Raw genomic sequence first — 23,086 nt, forward strand, 5'->3', positions numbered from 1 at the left:
ACCTCAGTAGTATCTTAATTTCATTTCTGCTTTTAGATGAAAAACATGCCACCCTCACGCCTGGCCAAAAATCACCTACTACGGCAGTCTGGGAAAGCTGCAGACAGATTTTCCATCAAGAGACAACAAAAACGGGATCCTCCTTGTCAGCTCAGGTGACTAAGGAAGGTGAACTTGATGAAGACCGCACGTTTGAGAGAGTTAACTGATCTAAAAGTGAATGGAATCTGCAAGTGCGCATGCCAAGCACACAATAGAAGGAATAATTGTTACTCTCTCCTAAATAAAAAAACCTAATCTAACTGGAAGCTCCTGAAATAATCTTAATCTAATATTAAGGATAATTCAAAGCATGTGCTTAAACCCCAGTGTGCTGTGGTTAGTAGTACAAATGCTGCAAAATTAACGAAAACTGCTAATGAGATGCTCCATTTCTGGAATCCAATTGACAAGTGATAATGAATGCAAGAATAAGATAATTAATGGATAAAATGGCCGTGCATGTGGCTGAGACTAGTGAAACAATTAATAAAACCCAACACTACTTCAGGAGTTTCATGGAAGTGGCAATTTTGATATTAATCACACTAAACCAGTTAATTTGATTGACCTAACAAATCTATGCATTGAAATATAAAGCACTGTAAAGTGAGGTAATTCAAGAATTTGCTGTTGGATTTCCTCTACAGGACTAACTTGACATTGTGCCCACATACATGGTTTTCTCTGTTTTTCATTTGAAATGTGGACTTTAATGTATTACTGTTGTTAGTGTACACCAGAAAACGTGCAGTTACAACCACAGCTCCCTGTAACTGCTTCACTTCTGAGTGCTTAATACAGTATTGCAAAGCATAACAACAGAGTAACGCCAGGATATCAATTTGTGGGATTTGGAATTGTTCCATGGAAATCCAACCCCATTTTAAGATTATGATCCACACACAGTGTATGTTAATTACTGATAGTGTACTGCAGAGATTTAGTCCCTAATCACAGTAAGCATGTGGTTTAATTCATATCAAAGCATTCCCATGCTCTGTCAAATGACAAGTACCAAGAATACACAGAAAGAAAAAAATCCATGTGCTTTTAAAAAACATTCCTCTCTCATCCCAGATACTTTTTCTATGTGTTGTATTTTTGCAATTACAAATTTACAGAAATTAGGTTGTTACTGTAAAGTACATTACCGTGGAACTCCTTCTGTTCTATCGAGCAGTTCTGTATGTTTAACCCATTGATTTATTAGTGAAAAGTTTGAAAACAGAAAAGGCAAACCTTTGCTTTTCTGGTAGGTGAATTCATGGTTAGTCAGGCGAAACCATCTCTTCTTGAAGTTTTTCATACCAAATCGTTTTCTTCCTTGTGCTCTTTTGATCATAAACCTATTGTAAACAGGAAAACATTGTTATATTAGTGCACTAAATTACAATCCCAACTTGTCAAACTCCACGAGAAGGCTCTGAATAGGTTCCTATCTAGGCTACAACTTGACTAGTTGAAAGTCTAGCAAGCTGTGTTCCTCTGCATCTATACTAGGAAAAAGGTGGACATTAGCAAGTCTGAATTTGCTACATTGCACCTTATTCTACCACTTTTCCCAGTAAAGACAGAGCTTAAGAGCTTAAGATGATTTTCAACTGGTAAAAGAGATGTAACAAAACCTCTTTAGAACAAGAACTGTCTTACTTGTTTCAACCACACATAACTCTACAAATAATATAAAATATTCAGTGTCTTGGAACTCCACTTTCAACTAACAATGTGACACTGCAGTTAAAAAATACAGATTTTTATCACAACATAAATTAGTCAGTTAAAAGCCACTGTCACGAGTAAGTCTCAGTTTTTCATTTATTGATTTGTCGTTTGTACTCTCAGGCAGCAATCAATACACTAAGATCTATATCCACTATATACCTCAGCACTAAATTAACTAACAATTTCAAGGTAATTTAGGGAAATATAACACCGATTTCATTTTGTTCTGTAGAACCATTAGTGAGGAAATATATCTGAGAGAGAGCGAGAAAGAAAGAGAGCGAATGTATGCCGAAGATGGAAAGCTGTTTCACAAAGTGTTCAATTGGATTCACATGTACAATAGACTGTGCTGGATACGATACCATAACAGAAACATTAAAAATTACTTGTTATCAAAGCTATATTGATCAGACTCAAAGGTAATAAACAGCACATTATACACACATAACATAGCAAAGTAATAGGGAGGAGTTGCTTATTGCAAGTGAGGATTCCACTACATGTATTTGCACCAGCAGGGGAGCCAGAACACTTCGAAGAACAAACATTATATAATAGACCCTCAAGTTATGCGAATGTTCCTTTCCGCGCGCCCTCACGTAACCCAGATTTCTTGTAAGTGGGGGGCGGGTCTGGTGTTTTCCCTGCCAGAACACATGTTCTGCAGCCGGGGAAGCAGCAGAAAGATAAGACATGGGGTGGGGGGGTGGGGCAGCTGGGGAGGATCAAGCCGAGTGGTAGGTTGGGGCTGTGGGAGGCAGGCGGTGGGTCGTAAGCCTGGGGTGGGTTAGGGCAGCAGGGGGGAGAGGGGTGGAGTTGAGCCAGAGCCCTGCTCGGGTGGTCAGCTGGGCTGTGGAGGGTCTGTACTGGAGCTGCACATGGGGGGAGGGGTTGAAGTGGAGCACAGGGGGCTTGAACCAGGGCAGGTGGGGGTGTGTGTTGAACTGAAGCCGCGCGTGGTGGGTTTGACTGGGGCGGGAGGGTGGAACCGGAGCCGGGCGCAGGGAGTTTGAACCAGGGCAGGTGGTTTGAACTGGAGCCACGTGTGTGGGGGTGAGAGGGGCTTGAACAAGAGCCGCATGCGGGGGGGGTTAAACCAGGGTGGGAGGACAGAACTGGGGCTGCATGTGGGGGATTGAACTGGGGCAATGGGGGTGAGCTGCAGCCAGAGCCAGGCGTGGGGATGAGCAGGAGCCACGTGCAGGTAGTGAGCCAGCAGGGGGGTTGAACTGGGGCTGGGGAGGTTGAGCTGGTGTCACGCCTGAAGGGTGGTGAGGTAGAGCCAGAGGCGGAGGTGGGGGTGAGCAGGAGCTATGCACCGGTGGTGAGTGTAGCTGGGGGGAGCCTGAGCCGGGGCTGCGCAGAGCCAGAGGAGAAGGGAGCGAGTTAAGCACAACTGGAAACCGCACATTTCCAGGGTTTACTGTAGGAATCGGGGTGAGCTGCGTAAGAGCGGGGCCGCGCACTTTGGGTTCGCGCACTCTGAGAGCTGACTGTAATCCCCACTTCTAACAGAACACTCTTAGGCTTTGCCAATGCTACTGTGGGCTGTCGACCTCTGTTACACAATTTCAGCTAAGTGACTAATGTAGCTGAAGTTGTCGTACTTAGGTCTGCTCACTGTGATATCTTCACAGCAGTATGTCAACAGCTGATGCTCTCCTGTCAGCTCTGCCTACTCTTCCAATTGTGGTGGAGTACTGGAACTGATGGCAGAACACTTGGCAGTCAATTTATTGCATCTGTACTCAATAGAATAATCTGAGCCCCCCCAACACACAACCAGATCAATCACTGTCCATTGACCCAGCCCTTTGTGAAGACATGCCCTGAGTCACAAGCAATGAGAACGTGTCAGACAGACTGGGAACCTAATAAAATTCTCCTTCTTTAAAGCATTCCAGCCTGAATGCACTTGCCTCACTTTGTTTAGTACTCTGCCATACTGTTCCCTGTAGTGCATTTAGACTGTAAACTTCTTGGGGCAGAGGCTTGTTTTATAATTGGCATACCCCATTTACTGTAGTGTAGATACTCACAAAGTGATACAAGTACTATGGTAGTTAAAATCTGTCCATTGCCACAAGGTCTGGATAGCAACTCTCTTCTGTGTCTTTATTCCTGGCTCATTTGTGAAAGCAATGGAGCTGTGTGTCTGAGAATGGGTCATGCCCTTCTAACCTTAACCCCACTGATGAGTCCTTTCAGTCTTAGAAGTCAGGTAAATCTCAGTGTGGCTGCCTAAGAAAACAGGGATGAAAGGCTAAGGAACAAACGCCTAAGTTCTCCTTTTTGCCATGCAGAAATCCTTAAAGGTGTTTTAAAAATAAACTCCTTTTTAGATGCGTGTACCTCAGAATTAAAAGCACATTTCTAATTACATTCCCCATTTGTATATAAAAACTACACAGTGATTCAGACAGTCTCTTTCACCTGTCCCCCTGACTTTTAATGGGAAGCCCCTGCTTGTGATATTAGAACAGGAGCAGCTTTTAAAATCCATAAGCTACCTATAACAATTTAAAACAAAACTAAAATGTCAGACTTTCATTACCTGAGTAGAGAGGCACAAAATGTTTCAAGGCCAGTTTAAAGGATTTCCTTGTTTCTAAAATTCATGTAACATTTGGGGAATTGGTCTGAACAAATATTCAAGACAGCTAGCAAAAATATCACCAGGGTTAACTGGCTGAAGAGACGCTTTATTGCTCCCCTTTCTGGTAGATTTCAATGAGGATCTATTTCACTTTTCCTTCGGCCGCATCAGTGCCAATGTCCTTTGAGCACAAGCATGCAAGGAGAAATTACGTTCAGTGCCCTTCCCTTTGGACATAGCCCAACAGATAATTGTTGATCAGTGATGGCATGCGTGGTCCTAGCAAAGCCCAAGTAGGCAGCCTACCCACTCATCTTGGATAACAGACAGTCTTTTAAAAGTTCACTCTGCAGGGTGAGTTATGGATGCTCTTCATATAGAGAGAACAAAAGATTAAAATAATCTTAATTTAAAAAAAAAAGCCGACCAACGGCATAAAAAACATCCACTCAGCATCCAGGCAATTGTGTTGGAAAAAAACTGAATTAATGGTTGTGAGACAACGTGCCTTTTTAATGATAAAGCATGACAGTTGCAAGATAAGGCAGGGGAACTAGCCAGCTGCAGCCCACTCCTCAACCTTGAGAACAATTTATTTGTATGTTGCTGAAACAGAGCCTAGAAGATGTATGCTGACATCTTAATCACTTGCAGTGAGGTTTTAGGAATCTGTTCACTGAACTTTAAATGTACGCCAGCAGTCTTGAAACTTCTGCCTACAGAGAAATAGTATTTTATCATTTTCAACATCCTTCACAAAATTAGGCTCTGCTGAGATGTAACAAATTCTCTCTATTGATTCTACATTGGCATTTCAGGGTTATTAAACAGAAAACATCCTTCCTAAACTTAAGTCAGCTATATCTGTTGCTATGAAGGAAGGACACGCTGTCAGCAGGTAGCTATAGCAAAGCACCAAACATCCCTACCATCTTACCTGCATGAACTATTACCATCAATTTTCTTTACTGTTAATTTAAGAGTCCTTATGCCAGCAGCCAGCAGGCCAAGCAAGAAAAGACAGAAGAAAAATGAGACAAAAGCAAAAGAAAGACAGAGGCAGAAAAGTCATGTTTAGGAGTTAGAGGGGAAATGATACAAATTATCCATTTATTTTGAAAAAGCAAAAGAATGATAATGCACAGAATTAAAACAGACATGCCAACTTCTGAGGACTACCACAGCAGTGTTTGGTGAACTGCACGGGCTAAACAGAGAGAATGTTTGTACTTTCTCAGTTAAAAGTTGACTGCATTTTCATCGTAAACCTAATATATTATTAGTTATAAAATCCGTTGTGAAAATTTACTCAAGGTTGCAACTTTGCTTACTAAGCTTAAAAAAGCTTTATTTTCACAAGAAACTATCTAGCTGCCTACACATTGAACTTAGGTGCTTTTATGGACTCGTTTTTAAGCAAAAATTGTGAGCAATTAGTTTATGCAACTGAACTATTGTTCAGAAAGTGCCTTAAAAAAGTAGTTACTGAGATTTGAAGTTGTTCCCTTTTGCATGCATATTAAGCATCTGTCTTCAAAAATTAGTTAAGATGATTAGTTCCTGGATTTTCTAGTACAGCAGCAACAGCAAAACCCATCAGAAGGGTTTGTACCCTCTACAATGTTATGATTAAAGTCTGGAATGTCTGTCCACAGAATGGTATTTTGCAGCTATTAGTCTGAGCCACAACCTTAACCTTTTAACCAAGGGGCAGTTTAACTTAACTCTGCCCTAATTACGGTAATTAAGTTCTATGGGCTTTTATTGTACAAAAAGTCTAGAACACATGTGAAATTAAAAAGTTGAAATCAAATGAAAGGATGTTAAAATAAGCTAGCAGGCACAGAGAATAAAGACAACAATGCAATTTTTTCAACATTTATATTTTCCCTCGTAACATATGAATGTAGTAGGGAGGAAGGACGGCTGCCTTTGTTATCCTAAAATACACAGAGATACAAGAAATTCTACTAGGAACACATGCTTACCCTTCTTTAAGCAGTATAGGCTGCTCTATACTCTTGTGATCTCTCCTTCCAGAGGATGAAATCAAATCTAAGAACTTAAGTGGACAAAGCACACTGATAAAATATAGGTAACAACTGAAGATGGATTAAATGTTTACATTTACATATTACTGTAGTACTGGACAATGCTCTAACAGTAATTGAAAAATTACAGCGTACAATTAGGAAATCTGGGAAGGTTTTCTTGATGCTAAATTAATAACAGCTCATATGTAACAGGTCCAAGAGGCATACACCTCTACTTCATTATATCCTCTTCATGCTCTTTTATTACTCAACCTCTTTCATTTGGACCAGACTGGTCTCGTTACAGGTGTGTGGGATAACATGGAACGTGTACATGCAATAAATTTGACTGACGCTATATTGTTAAGAAATGTGGTTTCCAACAGATTCAAAAGATATTTTATATGCACTATATTCACTGCATATTTCTTGAGTACTACTGCTACTAAATCTGTTTTTTCTTGTGAGTGTTTGGTATTGTATAAATATGGCACTATTTGTACAGTTCTAAATATCAGCTTCAATAGGCAGATTATATACTTAATGCACTGTCTTGTTACTTACATTTTTAACTGCATCTGCGTATTTCTGCTCATTAAAATAATCATAAAAAGTGGCCATGTAAGATTCCTTGAAGCTGGCCTGAAATGCAAACAACCAACCAATATTTCTGTGTCTTCCATACAACTTATACCTAAAATCTCAACATCAATAAACTCAGAAAATTAGAGTTTCCCTATTTAAAACACCACCACTTTCCCTACCTGGAGAAAAAAAAATCAAAGCTACTTTCAGGTGGTTTGGATGTAATATGAAGCACTATCAAGAAAACGCTCAAACTAAAATAACTTCTGTAAAAAAAAATGTGGGGTAGCAGAATGTATTCCAGATCTTCAACTCAATATATTTACCAGAATATTCTGTAAAAGTTTCAAGTTCTTTCTTAAAATTGTGTACTCAAAACAACCCAACATAAAGGTAAGAGGCAAGGAAATGAATGGAATCAAGAGATTTGTACATGGTATACTGGCTCACCTACAGGTTGGTGGTATGAATCCAGCTGAGGACAGCAGTGACCCCACGTTATCATGTGATACTGATCTGGTGACCTTCTGGCTTAAAGCATTCCCAGGGCAAGGTGGGGGGTGGGGGCTCCATGTCCTGGAAGGGGCAGGGCGTCAGGAGGAAGGACTGAAGCCTAGGACAGGCATCCCTTAGCGCCACTTGGGTCATGGCATTGGGTGAACTTTCCACCCTGCCCCCGCAAAGGATCCACATGCAGTAAGGCTCCCACAGTGTTTCAAAAGGGCCCGGAGCTCCTGGCTGCTGGGGCGCTGTGGGCCACCCTGAAACATCAGCTCTCTATGCCGTTGCCCTCCTTATTGCCCCGTCAGTGGGCCTGCATTGCAAGATTTGTGTAGAACTCAAAAGACCACTACCAGCTCTTATCACTGATCAGCTGAGCACCGATATGCTATAATGGGTATGTCTACACTACAGCGATCCTTCAAAAGAAGTTCTTTTGGAAGATCTCTTCTGAAAAAACTGCTTTCGAAAGAACATGACCACCCACAAAAAAGTGGATTGGAAAAAAAAAAAAGGAAAAAAAAAAAGCACTTCTCAAAAAGCCCCAAAACCCTGAGGCCATGCTAAACTTTACTACAAATATTGTTCAAATGAAGAAAATGTTTCCCATCAGTTAGCCTGGAGGTTACAAATGCAGTTCCTCTAGCATTGCTTACTACTGGCTTGGCTGTATATGGTACTATTCAGCCATGCCAATCATTTAATCACAAAAATACAGTGACAATCTGCTTTAAAAATTAAATAGTCACATTTTGCCAACATAACCCATCAAGTAAGAAATAAAACAAAACACTTACAGATTTAGATTTGGATAAGCTGCCCAGTGTTTGTATGGTCTTTGAAATAAGCGTCAAAGTCCTAGAAGTCTGTGGATCCTAGTGAGGGGGAGAACAATGGTGTTACACATTCCCAGTGTTTAAAACATGAGACAGAGCACTACATACATTTTCTGTTCTCTGTTTCATTCATACCAAAAGTCAGCATAAAATATTAAGGCGGCACAGACATTACAGAAAAAAAGCTGCTGCTTTAAGAAGCAGGACAGATTTTGTTGTGACTCTCTTTTTACCTGTTTCTGAAAAGTCAGTCCCTTGCCTCAGTTTGTAAGTGAAGACTTTTTTTCTACACTAAAATTTAAGGGATTTGCTCTTGGACAACATATTTACCACTCAAGTGTCGCAAAGAGTTTTGAAGTAAAGAACCCAATTAAAATGGAGCTGTTACTGCAATCTCAAGAGCAGCTTGAAGTTCTTTTGACTTACTGTAGAATTGGTTTCTTAAATGGAGGAAATTTGACCAAGAAGCCACAGTAACATTCAACCCCATTTAAAAATTACGCTGTACCCTTTTCAATGGAATCTGTAACAATTTATTGCTCAAAGTTACCTTTGACCAGCAGAAGGCATTTCTATACACGGAAGGAATCTGATTATGAGCGTTTTTTAAATTCAGTTTTTTAGGAATGGGAGAGCATTTTAACATTGTGAAGAAAACTAGCTTAATTTTTAAGGCAATTAGCATGCTTTTAACAAAGTTATTGCAGCTGAAACTCCTATTGCCATATATGGCTTTGCACAAGAAAAGAATGAGGGGATACAATTTCAGTTTATGTAACACTTCACAGCATGCACAGACCCATAGGCACAATTCTTACAATAGGTAATTCCACACGCCAGTCTTCTCTTTGATAGCGCTGAGCACTAGCAAAGAATACAAAGGTTGTATGTATTACCCAGCAAAACATTCAACCTGTTGACCAATAGGGGGTGACTCATGGTTGCTTGAGACAGAGCCTTCATAGGCGCCAGACCCAGACTACAGAACTCCCTCCCTGAGAGAGGGGGGTGAGAATTACCACAGTGACAGGGCTTAATTTCAAACCTAAATGTAGAACTCACTTAAACTTATGGGGGGTGGGAGTCTAAGTTCCTCGCTAAGTCATCTATCCTACCTGCTAACCCACACAACAGACAAGAGCTACCATGCTATTTCTCCTACGTGTAGAGAAGATAGATTAAAAACCCACTTGGCAGGCACTCAAACTGTAGTGATGGGGCCACACATATACTTAGATAGACTGATACAGTACTTACTGGGTGATGTGGTGTAAGCTGAAAGAGATTTGGGGAAAGAATGGCAGGAGCAAAGAATCTCAGGAAAATGAAGCTGCTTACAGCTGTATACCGTACATCTGGGTCATCTGTAACAAGAGAAACCATTCCAACAAACAATAAAGAGCATCTTCAGTACTAGTAAACCTGTCAAAATGCCTTCAGATAGTTAATTCAGACGTATGCTGCTGGTTCACACATTCACTAGTTACGGGCAAATCAGACAATGGTTTGCAGCCAAATATTAGCCATGAATAAAGTAATGAAAATACCCAGGTGAGAGCTTGCCACAATAAAGACAATAAGACTGTGTAGGCGTTCCATAAAGTTTCATGGTGCAGGAAACAAGTACCAGTGTCTGATACATGAACTAACCAAGTAGAACATATGATTCATTTACATGGATTTTAAAGGAGACTGATTCTCACTATTTATCTACAGCACCGAGCATAATGGATCCCTGGTATGTTAGGTCCTGAGAGCACCACTGGAAAAGTAGTAACAAATAATAATTGTAACAATAATTATAACACATCAAAGGGATAAGAAATACAATATGGTAATCACTGGAATTTCATTTTGAAATTTGCTGTTCTCAAAGTGGCTATAACATGACATCATCTTACTCAGTTGAGCTGCCCTTTGTGCGTACAAAGATCTTAACGGATCTGCTTACTTTAGTGACAAACATTGATTTTTGATTCATTCAGGTTTTTTTTTTTTTTTTTGCTTTTTACTTTGGCAGAACCAACAGCTTAGGAAGAGTGAAACAGATTCTACTCTTCCTTTTCCATCTGCAACAAAATTTACTAACTTCTGCTCAAAGCAAAACAGCAGTCATACAGTACTTTAAAGGCTAACAAAACAATTTATTAGGTGATGAGCTTTCATAAGGCAGACGCACTATTTACAGATCTGAACTAAAAAGCACTACTGGACTGTTTTTTTGTTTTGATAGAATATAGACTAACACGGCTATCTCTCTGTTACAGATCTGAAGAAGTGGGTCTGCCACATGAAAGCTCATCACCTAATAAATTATTTTGTTAGTCTCTAAAGTACTACGTGACTGTTGTTTTGCTTTTTCATTTTGAAAATACAGACTAACACAGCTACCTCTCTGTAACTTCTCAGTTACAGCTCTGCAAATCCACTGAAGGCAAAGGCCTTGCATAGGTATCAGTAAGTAGTATGACTTTTATTACAGACTAATGCATGAGTCAAAGTACAGGTCTGAACTTTCATATTTAATAATGAGTTTGCAGAAAAGTTGTTTTGTAAACTGAGCCTATTTGATCTGAAATCATTGATACCTACATTTTAAGCCCCCCAGTGCAATTTCTAGCAGGCCGCTTTCAGTGTAGAATATAACAAATTTTAAGGAAGAGCTGAGGTAAACACCGCATAGATTACATTTCAAAACAGGACCCAATCTGAAATGTACTTTTAACCTCTACACTCGGATAATGTAAACTGGTAGATAATAAAAATTATATACTTCAAAATCACATAACATACAACACAAGCTGAAAAGGCACACAGCAACTCACCTTGAAAACGTTTGGCAGCAGATTCTCTCAGTGAAAAGAAAATATCGCACATCACTGTAGGACAGGTCACCCCAGATTTCGTAATGACAGTGAAAATGCGGTCAACATACTGCCTCAGATTTTCCTGAAACATTTAGCCAGGTGTTAAATGTATTTCATTCTTTGTTTTAACTACACTGTTTCTCTTCCATGGAAACCAAGGCTACTACAATTTCTCTAATGGAATCTACAGTAGATTATTTCTGCAAAAAAATTAAAGTAATTAAAAAAACACAGTTCCATATTCAATGGGCACCCTCTTCTTTCGTAAGGCATATTTCTGAATACAAAGCTGAAAGCGCAGTATTTTTTTCTGCCAAAAAGGCAGACATCAAGTAAGACCTCATTCCATCAAGCGTGCTTTTTTTTTTTTAATCTTTACAAATCTCTTTGGAACAGTTGGCTAAAGAGTCCCCATTTCTATCATACTTGATATTTATGCAGTGAAGTGAAAACAAGTCCTATTTTCTTGTCTATTTTACATTTAGACATCACCACATTTCAGTATTATGCTATGCAACATGAAACTGATGTAACAAAAAATCACATACATTTTCAGTGTGTTAAGGAAGCTTCCTGTTGTACTGGTATAGACAGCTTAATTTACAACACCAGATGGGGTTCAGGTTACCTTAGTAAGGGAGACAAAATTCCCAAAATAATTAGAGTGTTTGCTGTCCATTATATATATGATTGCATACCCTGTTGTTTTCCAGGTTTTCGCCATCTTTTAACTTTACAGGATCAATTTCACAAGGTTTATGGAGTTGGCAGATCTAGAAAGAACATGATGAACAATTAGTACACTAGCTTACCTTAAGATGGAAGAGGTCTTAAAAGAAAGAGTTTAGGTTGTTAGTTTTCTTTGGTAAAGGGCTGAATGCTATTTTATTAGCAATTTTCCTTCTGTCAGGACACCAGATCAGGTAGTCAAGATTTTGAATTTTTCCAGAATATTAGCTTCTATGGTTGGTAATATGTTGAACATAAAAAGATGATGTTTTCATTAGGTCTTCCCAAACTAGATCATCTAAAATGACATTTGTTGTTTGAAAGAGAGAGTACTGTAAAACTATTCTTAGAAAAAACAGTATTTCTCCATGAGAAACCACAGTAATTGTCTAGGTACAAAAGCGCTGAATCATTTAAAGGAAATCTGCAGTCTGAAATTGTTGCTCAGCTATGGTTCTGCTGCGGGGGGGGAGGGGGGGGAAATGAAGAATAGTCATACTGGACTGAAGAGATAATAAAACTTCACCACATTGCCAGATAACACACATGCAGTTATTTAGAAATAATCATATCCACTTAAAGCAACAGGAAGAATTGTGTTATTTATGATCAATGGCTACTTTCTGCCATGTGCAGTGTTATTTTCTTAGGCTTTCACAGTAAAGCCCCGACTATCTGACCCATGGTTATCCAGCATTCCACTTTATCCCACACTGCCCAGGCAGTGTAGGGTACAATGGAATGTTTGGTAACTGGGGGTCGGATAATCTTGCCCCGGTTCCACTGCCACTGGGAAATGGCTCAAGGCGGCCCATACCAGGGCTGGCAGGGGCTGTCTGCCTTAGGGCTAGCTGGGGCTTCCTACCTTGGGGAGCATGCTCCAGGGAGCTGGCACAGTGGCAGCTGGCAGCCCACTGCAGGAGCTGGCCCCCAGCAGCGGGTAGCCTGCCCAGGCAGCTGGCCTCCCGCCCTGCAGAAGAAGCCCAGCAGCTGGCAGCCTTCTGCCCCTTGTGTCTTCCTTCCTCCTTGCAATTAGCCAACATTTCCAGTTATCCAACCATTGGTCAGTCCTGATTACGTCAGATAACCAGGATTTTATTGTATTTTGCTTTTAACCATTTTCTAGAACCCAAGGCTATGGTTACACTAGAGAGTTTTGTCGACAAAACTGGAGTTTTCTTGACAAAACTCATGAAGCGTTTATACACAAAATGGGTTGTGTCAACAGTGTCGACAAAACCCAGCACCTTCACCAGCAGTGTTCTGCCTCAAAACTCTCAGGCAGAACACGGCTGTTGACAGATTTCTGTTGATAAAACAGCTCTGTAAATGCCCCGAAGGGGTCTCTCTCGACAGACCGGGCATCCACAACAATGGGCAGCCCTGTCTGCTCTGCTTCTGTTTGCCCGTTTTGTCGAGAGAGCGGCCAGGCAGCCGGGCTGCTCTGTTGACAGAGCGGAGTGCTCTTCCAATTTGCTTTTGTGTGTACATGTGATCTGTTGAAAAAGGTTTTGTCAGGAAAACTCTTCTGACAGTGAATTCCGCTGACAGATAGCTGTAGTGTAACCGTAGTCCAAATGATTTATTTTAAAAGACAAAAAGCTTTTTCTTATGGAAACTTTTTATTTTTGTTTAATGAAAGTCCACAGCTCATGAACTGGGTGAGTCACTGTGTAATGAACACCACATGGATTTTCATGTAAAACAACAAGAAGTCCTGTGGCACCTAATGGACTAACAGATATTTTGGAGCACAAGTTTTGTGGGCAAGGACCCAGAGGGGGGGTGGACCGAAGACAATGATCAAGTGACTTGTCTCCTGCCATCCATCTCCAGCCTTTGACAAACATCATTCCTACCCCCTGGCTAATAGCTTTTTATGGACCTAACCTCCGTTTTGAGGATATGGACTAACTCAGCTACCACTCTGATACATGTAAAAATAAGATCTTGACATTAGTCCTACGGAGCAGTCCTAAAAGGGCAAGACATTAACAACACTTACTCCTAGAAGGCCCATTAGGCTGAACTTTTACCAAAGAAGTATTCTGAATTTGGTCTTACCTCATCTATAGTTGGCTTTAGCGTGACCTGAAGATAATGCATCCCTGCCAGTTTCATTGTCTCATCAATGCACTTGGAGGTTAATGAATTTCCTCTGAAAATGGTGTTGGGGTCTCTGGAAGGGAAACATTTTCTATTGTTTAGTCTGTTGTAATAAAACCACTAACATACAGAAATGAAAAGCTTGTTTTTGAATGCACACAAATATTTTCCTTGACTCATAAGAATGACAGACCAAAGGTCCATCTAGCCCAGCATCCCGTCTGCCGACAGTGGCCAATGCCAGGTGCCCCAGAGGGGTTGGACCGAAGACAATGATCAAGTGACTTGTTTCCTGCCATCCATCTCCAGACTTTTACAAACAGAGGCCAGGGACACCATTCCTACCCCCCGGCTAATAGCCTTATATGGACTTAACCTTCATGACTTTATCTAGCTCTTTTTTGATCTCTGTTATAGTTCTAGCCTTCACAGCTTCCTCTGGCAAGGAGTTCCAAGCGTTGACTGTGCTTTCTGTGAAGAAGAACGTCCTTTTATTAGTTTTGAACCTGCTACCCATTAATTTCATTTGGTGTCTGCTAGTTCTTATATTATGGGAACAAGTAAATAACTTTTCTTTATTCAACCACTCCACAATGCTAATGATTTTATATACCTCTATCATATCCCCCCTTAGTCTCCTCTTTTCTAAACTGAAAAGTCCCAGTCATTTTAGCCTCTCCTCAGATGGGACCCGTTCCAAACCCCTGATCATTTTAGTTGCCCTTTTCTGAACCTTTTCTAATGCCAAAATATCTTTTTTGAGGTGAGGAGACCACATCTATGCGCAGTATTGAAGATGTGGGCGTACCACAGCTTTATGCAGGGGAAGTAACATATTCTTTGTCTTATTTTCTATCCCTTTTTCAATAACTCCTAACATCCTATTTGCTTTTTTGACTGCCACTCCACACTGTGTGGATGTTTTCAGAGAACTATCCATGATAAGAACATAAGAATGGGATACTGGCTCAGATACTGGTCTGACCCAGTAATGGCCATTCTTATGTTCTTGTACAAGGGCTTCCATGAAATGCACTGTGCAGGATTTGGTGCATTTCCAGCTTATCACAGAAAAACAATAGTAATCAGCATTCTCAGAGGAATTGAGAATCTAAGGAGTTTGTCATAATTCTTATTACGGTAATGTACTGGAGTTCCACTACACCAAGTACTGCCCAAACACACACTGAGGCACAGATCCTGCCACAAGGAACTTATAGCCTAATGGAAAAAACATGAAAGATGTCTGTGCTTTCATGCACTACTGCCCAGTATGAACTTGGGAGGCAGCCATTTCAGTCTCATGACTTACTGGGCATGGGATTTAAGTTACTCTTAAAAAGGCATATTTGGAGTGATTAACAAGATTGTATGACCTCAGTGACCTTATGTGGCTGAACTACAGTACCATGTTTGATGAAATATTGTAAGTTATGCCTTGCATAGGCCCCAAGCCTGCAAACAGAACTGTGCAAGTAGACCCCTGAGCACACACAAATGCACATTTAATTCAGTGGGGGGTCACTCACACAATTCTCTTTGTAGGACTGTGCATAAAAGAAGTGACCGTATCACTTGTTACAGTAAAACTCTTTCATTGTCGGCATTCGATCAGCCAGAGCTCTCAAATAACCAGCATTGTAACCATAAATAAATTTTAGCATACCAAAAGTGAATACAAATAAATACAGCAAAAACAGTATAAGTTTACAGTGTACAATACTGCTGTTGTTGGTAAATAAAGTACTCTGCATACATTTTTGTTTGTTTCTTAATATCTAATCTTGTTTTTCTTTCATGTTATACATTGCTAGGTAAACCTTTCTATTATCCAGACTATTTGAATATCCGGCAACCTCCTGGTCCCTGGGCTGCTGGATATGAAAGAGTTTACTGTAACGTTATATTTGCACTATTACAGCCTGTAGGTTTGTGAATGATCTTCAGAAACGCATTCCTTACATATGTTGAAATCAATCTTACTGATAAAAATACAGATTTCCTAGGCATGGCACAGTGTTGTTCTCTCAAGTCAATATTAACCTAGACAGTCAGAAATAACTCTGTTGGAATGGTATTCTCACTCCTTCTTCTATGTGGCTTCTTTACATCTCTCTTGCTTTGCAGCATCCACTAATGTGCTGCTTTTAATTATGCTATAGAGCCTGTCCAGCAGTGGTTAAGCTATAAATAGAGGAAACCACAAAGGCCACTCCCCAACCAAAGTACTATTTGCAGGGCCCTTTTGCTTAATTGGTATTTTATTATTGGTACAGTGGCCCTCTAAAAGGATATATACACACAGAAACTGAAATATTCTTTTAAAAAAACCCAGACCAGTTAACAAGCGCATGGCTGCTTTTGGCCTCTTAAATTGGCAAACAGCCATTAGCTTCTACATCAGATTTGCAATCTATTGTTCACTGGACTCCTTTTTTGCACCCACAAGTACAGAAATAATTTCCAACTCATTTGGCTCCCACAATTATTTGCAGGAGCAATTTAAACCACTAACATATCTGCCTTCCTCTTCTACATGCATGTTACTTAACTGCACCTGTACAACTGGGCCTTCAGTTATCTGGTTGCTCTCTTACTCAATGAAGCATCTATTCAACAGTTCATATTTTTCTATTATTGCACCTGTTTACAAGAGAGGGAGAGGGTGGTGAGTTCTTCTGCTAAATTCATTTTTCTGTTTTTAAAGAAGTAAAACTACTGCCTTTGAAAGGTGCTGGCCTGAAAGCCCTGAAAATGAATGTCCCCCATGTCTGAGGTTCAGGTACGTGGCAAGCCAGGGGAAGAACACCTTTCCTCACATTACCCTCAGCCTACGCAGAGGGACTATCTCTACACGTAGGGGAGTATTCCAGTCCTTGCTCTGTGTGAAAAGACACTGTACAAAGGCTTCATTTGGTTGTGTCTGTGGCACTTGATACTTTAATGGCAGTAACTGTCCCCCAGGCAGTGGGTTGCAACCCAAAGGCATACAGATGCAGATCATTAAATCAACTTCAGATGGTAATGAACTTCAGACACACTGCATCTGATGTGGATACAGTGCTATAGTGACTGGCACTATACAAAATCCTCAGACAATTCTTTGTGGCAAGAATTTGTGAGTGTTAAGGAAGCACCTAATTTCTGCCTCATCCACTGCCACTTGTCACCCCATCCTTTGTGCTACAGCCCTGCATTTGGAAAGATTAGATGTTTGGACAAGATTTGTCTCAAATGTCATAGCAAAGCTGATTTCCATGGAGAAACGGACTTTTCCTTTATATACCATTATTCTAATTGTTCTATTAAGAAGTAGATGCTTTATTAAGAAATGATTTGTTATGAACTGTGAAAACCATTGCAGGGTTTGATTACTATAATTAATATTTACTACTTGCAATGCCTTTTTTGTGAAAAAAAAAAAGTGCCAGTCCTCAGATCACTCCCGCCCCACCCCACCCCCAGCCAATCCATGAGTGGTAAGGGGACTGTGGGCCCCATACTAAAACTCAGTGGGGGTTTTGGCTGGCTGGCTAGCTCCCAGCACTAAAAGGGAAGGGTCCGTGAGAAACCAGGGCCCTGAGATGGACAGTCCCCAGGGATAGTGGAAAGAGGCCAACATTCCAGGTCAGCTAGACTGACAGGTTGGACAGGCAAACGAGGGAATCGGGAGGCCAGGTCCTGTCCTCTGTGTGAGCTGGGTTCTGACTGGGCCTCTGAGAGAAGAGGAGAGAGGGCTAAGAAGAGCAGCAAGGGGCGCAGCTGTGCCGGGAGGCAGCCCTGCAGTGCCAGAGCCAGAGGGACACGCAGCCGAAAGAGCACCAATCCTGTGCTAAGAAGCAGACCTGCAGTCACCAGAGAGCCAAAGGGGTCAGAGGAGCAATGCAAGGAGCTGGAGGCTGGCAACACAACACAGTCGGCAGCTGGGTGTGGTGAGCAGATGGGACCAGCAAAAGGAGGGCGAGAGGCTCTGGGCAGGGAAACACCACAGCCAGGAGGCCTTGCAGGCCAGACATGGAGAGGGATTATAACTCCAAATAGGAGAAGGGCCCTGTCACTTTTGAGCGTGAAGTCCTGTGGTCACTGCTTGAGCAAGCATGTTCGACCTGCAGCCCCACCCCTGCAGCGCAGCCAGAGTCTGAGAGGGAGCCCTGGAACTTAAGAGGAACAGACTGTGAACTGTGCTTACGCTCAGCAAACTGCTGGTTGTGATGTCCCTGTGCCGCAGAGCAGGGCTGTGTGTTCTCTTTAAACCTTTCTCGTTTTTATTTATTCTTTTCTTTTTAATCGGCTGCTGTGTAATCAATTGTATTCACTTTGAACCGTATGAGGTGATCCACGGCTCAGGAAAGCGTCCACTGTGAAGGGAGCACCCTGGAATGGGGACACCCTAGCCCCTGTCCTAAGTGACCGTGAGGTTGGGGTTCAGCCCTAGGAAACCTGGCCCCAACCTAGTTGGGATTTCAAGGACTGTGCTACTCAGAGGAGTGGAAGGGAAGCCCTGAGGGTCAGGGAGGCCATTGGGTAAAGGGAGTGGGAGTGAGGACTCAGATCCTTTCACAGGTCCACTTCACCAGGGTAGTACAGAAGCCAGGAAAGTTCCCCACAATAGCAGGACCATTCCCCCGCTTACACATGGTTGGGGCAGCTGAGGTGCCGGTACTCAGTACTGGTGAGCACCAACACAAAAAAACCCCCACCGATTACTTGTATTTACCATAGCACCTAAGATCCCCACTCCAGGGCCAGGAACCCACTGGGGCAGGCACTGTATAAACAGAACAAAAAGATGGCCCCCCAAGATCTTACAATCCAAGCATAAAACGAGACACGGATACAGAGACATGGGAGAATAAGGCAACAATGAGACCACTGGTCCGTACAAGGGACTGGTGAGAACGAACAGTGGCCTAACTGCTGCCAGGTTTTTCATGGTAAGCGCCACCAAAAAGGAAGTTCTCAGGTGAGTTTTGAAGGGGGCTAATGAGGTAGCTGTGCAGATCTCTATGAGGAGCTTCTCTGAAGCCTTAACCCACCTATTTTCCCAGGTAGGGATAATCTTGGGTTATACATTTGCACAGGGCCCTGGTTGCTGACTGGAGCCCCTGGGTGCTATCGCAAGTACCAGACAGTCATAATGATTGCTTTTGTTAAAAAAAGCCATTGTGATTCCATACATTGAGCATGATGTTACAGCAAACACCTGACATTTTATTTAAAAATGAGTGGCTTGTTGGTACTTACTGAGTTCTCTTCACTTCAGCATTTGCAATTGCGCTGATGAAAGGCACAATTTTGCCATAGTGTAAAAAAAGCCTCACCAGAGGTATGGCTGCTTCCTGTTTTTCTCTGCAAACTTCACCCAACACATGTGCAGCAGATGCTGAAACAGGCTGAACAATAGAGACAAGCAAACATTTTGAGATATGCATCCACAGTAATCACCACTTATTAACACGGGCTTCTTTTTCTTCACATAGACTCCTCATACAATACCATCCATGCCAACTGCCGTGCCCTGACATACGGCATGGCTGGGTCTCAATTTCCACTTTGTTAGTTGTATGTTTTGCTCACAAGAGGGCAGCAATTTAAAAACCATGACAATGCAGTCCCTGTTTTCCTATTGTTAGTATGTGCTTTCAATGAACATTGCAGCCTGCTTGTGAAATAATGTAAATAAAAACCTGGACTTTTTGCTGTATTTTAAAGCCACAATCGAAGAAGTTAAACACAGCTTTCTTCGGGGAAGCAGTCTAGTACAACAGCTTAGTTTGTGCACCCAGGGACACACACAAAATATTTTTTCTACGTAAATGCAGGTATCATTTCTTTTCCAGTAGTAGCAAGCTGACTGATTAAACGTAACAGGTTTATTTTGCATTCACATGTAGGATTAGACAGGTGGGGAGTATATGTGGGTTTTCATAACTACTGCTGTAAATGGGTGTGTCTGCATTTACCATCAGCGTGTGCAGATAGAGATCTTTTCTGCAAGAACTGAAAACAAGCACAAGGGATATGCAGCCTTTGAAAGTCTCAAGTGGATAAAAGGGTAGCAGGTGAGATCACTGGCCACTTCAGTTCTATTACCTCACTTGTAAAATGAAAAATATTTGGGGGGTTTTAGGATAATCACCAGGTAAACAACAAGCAGCAGCAAATAAATTACCTCAACATCTGCAGATTTTAACAGGAGGTCTCGAAGTGGGCTGTAATAGTCAGAGGAAAAAACATGGTCCTCAGTGTAAACCACATTTAACCTTAAGGACCCAAGGTCATCTGGCTTCAATGACTTGCTGCCATTATCTCTGGGCTGCAGGAAATACCTGTCAAGCAAAAAATAGTTTGTCTTGAAACACAAAAAATGCTCTCAAGCCGCACATGAGCATATGTAATAAGTAGGTAAGATGTAATATTGGCAAACATAGTGACTTTCTGATGTTCTGAATTAGATTTCCCGAGAGACTCACCAATTTATTTTGCATTAACTCAACTACAGGTTGAGCCTTTCGTGTCCGGCACCCACAGGACCTGACCAACGCCCAATGAGAGAATCTGCCAGACGACAGGCGGCCAATATTGCCTAGCAGCATTACCAACACTTTCACTGCTTACTGGCTCTTAGAAGACATTTAGGGGTAAATTACAGTTAAATAACAGCACGGAACACTGAGAGCGGGGACTGGCAACTGTAAGTAAACTTAATCTGACCACAGAAAGCTTGGCCACACTCATGATGAGTGGTTGTTGGGCAAACTAAAATCATGCCAGCTTATGGATACTGTCAGATGATAGTGTTGCAGATTAGAGATGGTCAACCTGTAGGAAAATTCTGACAATAAAGTGTTGTATTCTTAAGAAATATAAAATCCCATATAGTAAGAAAACTATGAGAAGTCCTGTGGCACCTTACAGACAGATGCCTCTGACGAAGTGGGTCTTTGCCCATGAAAGCTTAGGCTCCAAAAATCTGTTAGTCTTTAAAGTGTCATAGGACTTTCGCTGTTTTTGTGGCTACAGACTAACTCGGCTACCCTTCTTACACTGAGAAAACTATGGCATCACTGAAGAACTGCAGTGCATAACATCATAAAGTTTAATGCGTGAGAACACCTACCTAATTTGCATGCACATTAAAACAGCCAATTCTTCAACGGTTATGCCATCCAATCAAAGCTTCACATATTTCAGTATCTTTATTTCGACAGTTTGGCTATAGGTTAGTTTTTTTGTGTTAGAAACTAGAGGGAAGTTAAAGGCATTTAAACTTTGTTACACATCAGTAGTCACTGTTAGGGTTTTGTAGTGAAAATATAACACATGCAGTACTAAAAACAGTACCATTTCTTTTACGAGAAAGAAAAACACATAGCAAGTACCATGCTTCATAAGAGCTGGATTGTCGGAGAAATTTTAAAGGAAGTCTTAGTTCTCCTAGAAACTCATCTCCAAACTTCAAGTTGCTGGCATTCCAAAGGTCTACTCTGTAAGAAAACAAAACCAAAAATCAAAATAAACTCATATTCAAAATGTGGGGAAAAAACACAATAGCCATCTTTTTCTTTTATTAATTTCATTTTTCATTCCGTTATATACATTCAGAAAAACATACTGTACTTATTTCCAAGGAGCCAAAGAGGAGTTTACATTGTTGGATACAGTAAACTCTTTCATATCTGGCAGCCCCAGAACCAGAACGTTGCCAGATATTCAGATATTCTGGATAATGGAGAGGTATACCTAGCAACACATAACACTACAGGTATACCTAGCAACACATAACACTAAAGAAAAACAAGATTAGATATTAAGACACAAATAAAAATGTATGCAGGGTACTTTATTTATCAACAATAGCAGTATTGTACACTGTAAACTTATATTGTACTTGCTGTATTTATTTGTGTTTACTTTCACTATGCTGTGCTTACAGAAAACGTAACTAAATTTCACTTATGGTTAAAATGCTGGCGATTTGAGAATTCTGGATGATAGAATGCTGGTTAAGACAGAGTTTACTGTAGTTTAGTACATCCTTTCCTCATCTGTTTTATTCACAGGAGTTTACACTTTCAAAAGCAGCAGAAGGGTTTGCAATTCACAGGTGCCGTTCCTCTATTGGGATGTTAAACACACCATTCTGGGACAAGGGTTGGATAGTTAAAATGGCTCACACTTCCTTGTTCCCAAGCCACACTGCTTCCAGTTTTGATTTTCCTAACTCAGGTACTGTAACCCCTTTATTTGAGGCACGTTACTCACACAGGACCTCCTAGGTGTCAAGGAGTCTGGGCCTAAACCAAAAATAGGATTAGTTCAAAACATCAATGATCCCCTTCCCACTTGGATATAGTCATTCACCTGTTAAACATATGGGCTCAGATACCCAAACACCTGACTATAAATCAGTAGTGACTACCTGTTCATACTGACTGTGCATTGTCATTTTAGGGTTTAAATTATTGGCTCCCTGCCACGTTTTTTGAGTTTAACCCTCCTGTTGGTAGTTTCAAGATGTCTGTTTATTCTGTCTGTCACTGGCTCTGAACCTTTCCAGACTCCTATACCTCTTTCAAGAATCCGATCTGGCTTGTGAACTCCCAAATTGCACTTCACTTAAAAACTTAGAAAATGTAAAACCTGAAGATACAAAAAATGTCAGCCCTGCTATCACTGAAAAACAACTTATTTTCTCATTCTTACCAAATAATTATCAAACAAATCAATTGGAATATAAATACTGTACTTACATTTCAGGATATAGTATACACGGCAGTATAAAACCAAATCATTGCCCCTATGAAATTTTAGTTTGTAATGAGCATGCTAGTGCATTCGCTAATTTACGTAGCCTGTTGTAAAACCAGACAAATATCTAAATGAGTTGATGTAGCTCCTGGAAGCCCCCCTCTGGTCACCCAAAAGGGTATGCACCAGCATGCCTTATGTGCCGCGCAGTTGAGTGGTCACCCAGAAAAGATTCCAGAGTCGCCCAGCTGATTAGCAGCGTGCTCAGAGCTGCCCACGTGTGTTTCTACTGGTGGTGCACGGCCACACATGCCT

The 23,086-nt window shown here is 41.1% G+C and overlaps 1 protein-coding gene across 2 annotated transcripts in view; it reads right to left on the reverse strand.

Moving 5' to 3' along the window:
- The window catches only part of RASA3 (RAS p21 protein activator 3), a 205,485-nt gene that overhangs the window by 10,459 nt on the left and 171,940 nt on the right, over nucleotides 1-23,086 (reverse strand). For both annotated transcript variants that reach the window (XM_074990917.1, XM_074990928.1), the window contains exons 9-19: nucleotides 21,403-21,507; nucleotides 20,193-20,349; nucleotides 19,265-19,413; nucleotides 13,979-14,093; nucleotides 11,884-11,958; nucleotides 11,144-11,267; nucleotides 9,576-9,682; nucleotides 8,280-8,357; nucleotides 6,961-7,038; nucleotides 6,352-6,425; nucleotides 1,282-1,388 (exon numbers count right to left, since the gene is read on the reverse strand). In XM_074990917.1, coding sequence (XP_074847018.1) covers nucleotides 1,282-1,388; nucleotides 6,352-6,425; nucleotides 6,961-7,038; nucleotides 8,280-8,357; nucleotides 9,576-9,682; nucleotides 11,144-11,267; nucleotides 11,884-11,958; nucleotides 13,979-14,093; nucleotides 19,265-19,413; nucleotides 20,193-20,349; nucleotides 21,403-21,507 — 1,169 coding nt within the window. The remainder of the gene's footprint in view (nucleotides 1-1,281; nucleotides 1,389-6,351; nucleotides 6,426-6,960; nucleotides 7,039-8,279; nucleotides 8,358-9,575; nucleotides 9,683-11,143; nucleotides 11,268-11,883; nucleotides 11,959-13,978; nucleotides 14,094-19,264; nucleotides 19,414-20,192; nucleotides 20,350-21,402; nucleotides 21,508-23,086) is intronic.

This window comes from Carettochelys insculpta, chromosome 1, assembly GCF_033958435.1.
Source record: "Carettochelys insculpta isolate YL-2023 chromosome 1, ASM3395843v1, whole genome shotgun sequence".
In the NCBI taxonomy this organism is placed as follows: Eukaryota; Metazoa; Chordata; order Testudines; family Carettochelyidae; genus Carettochelys; species Carettochelys insculpta.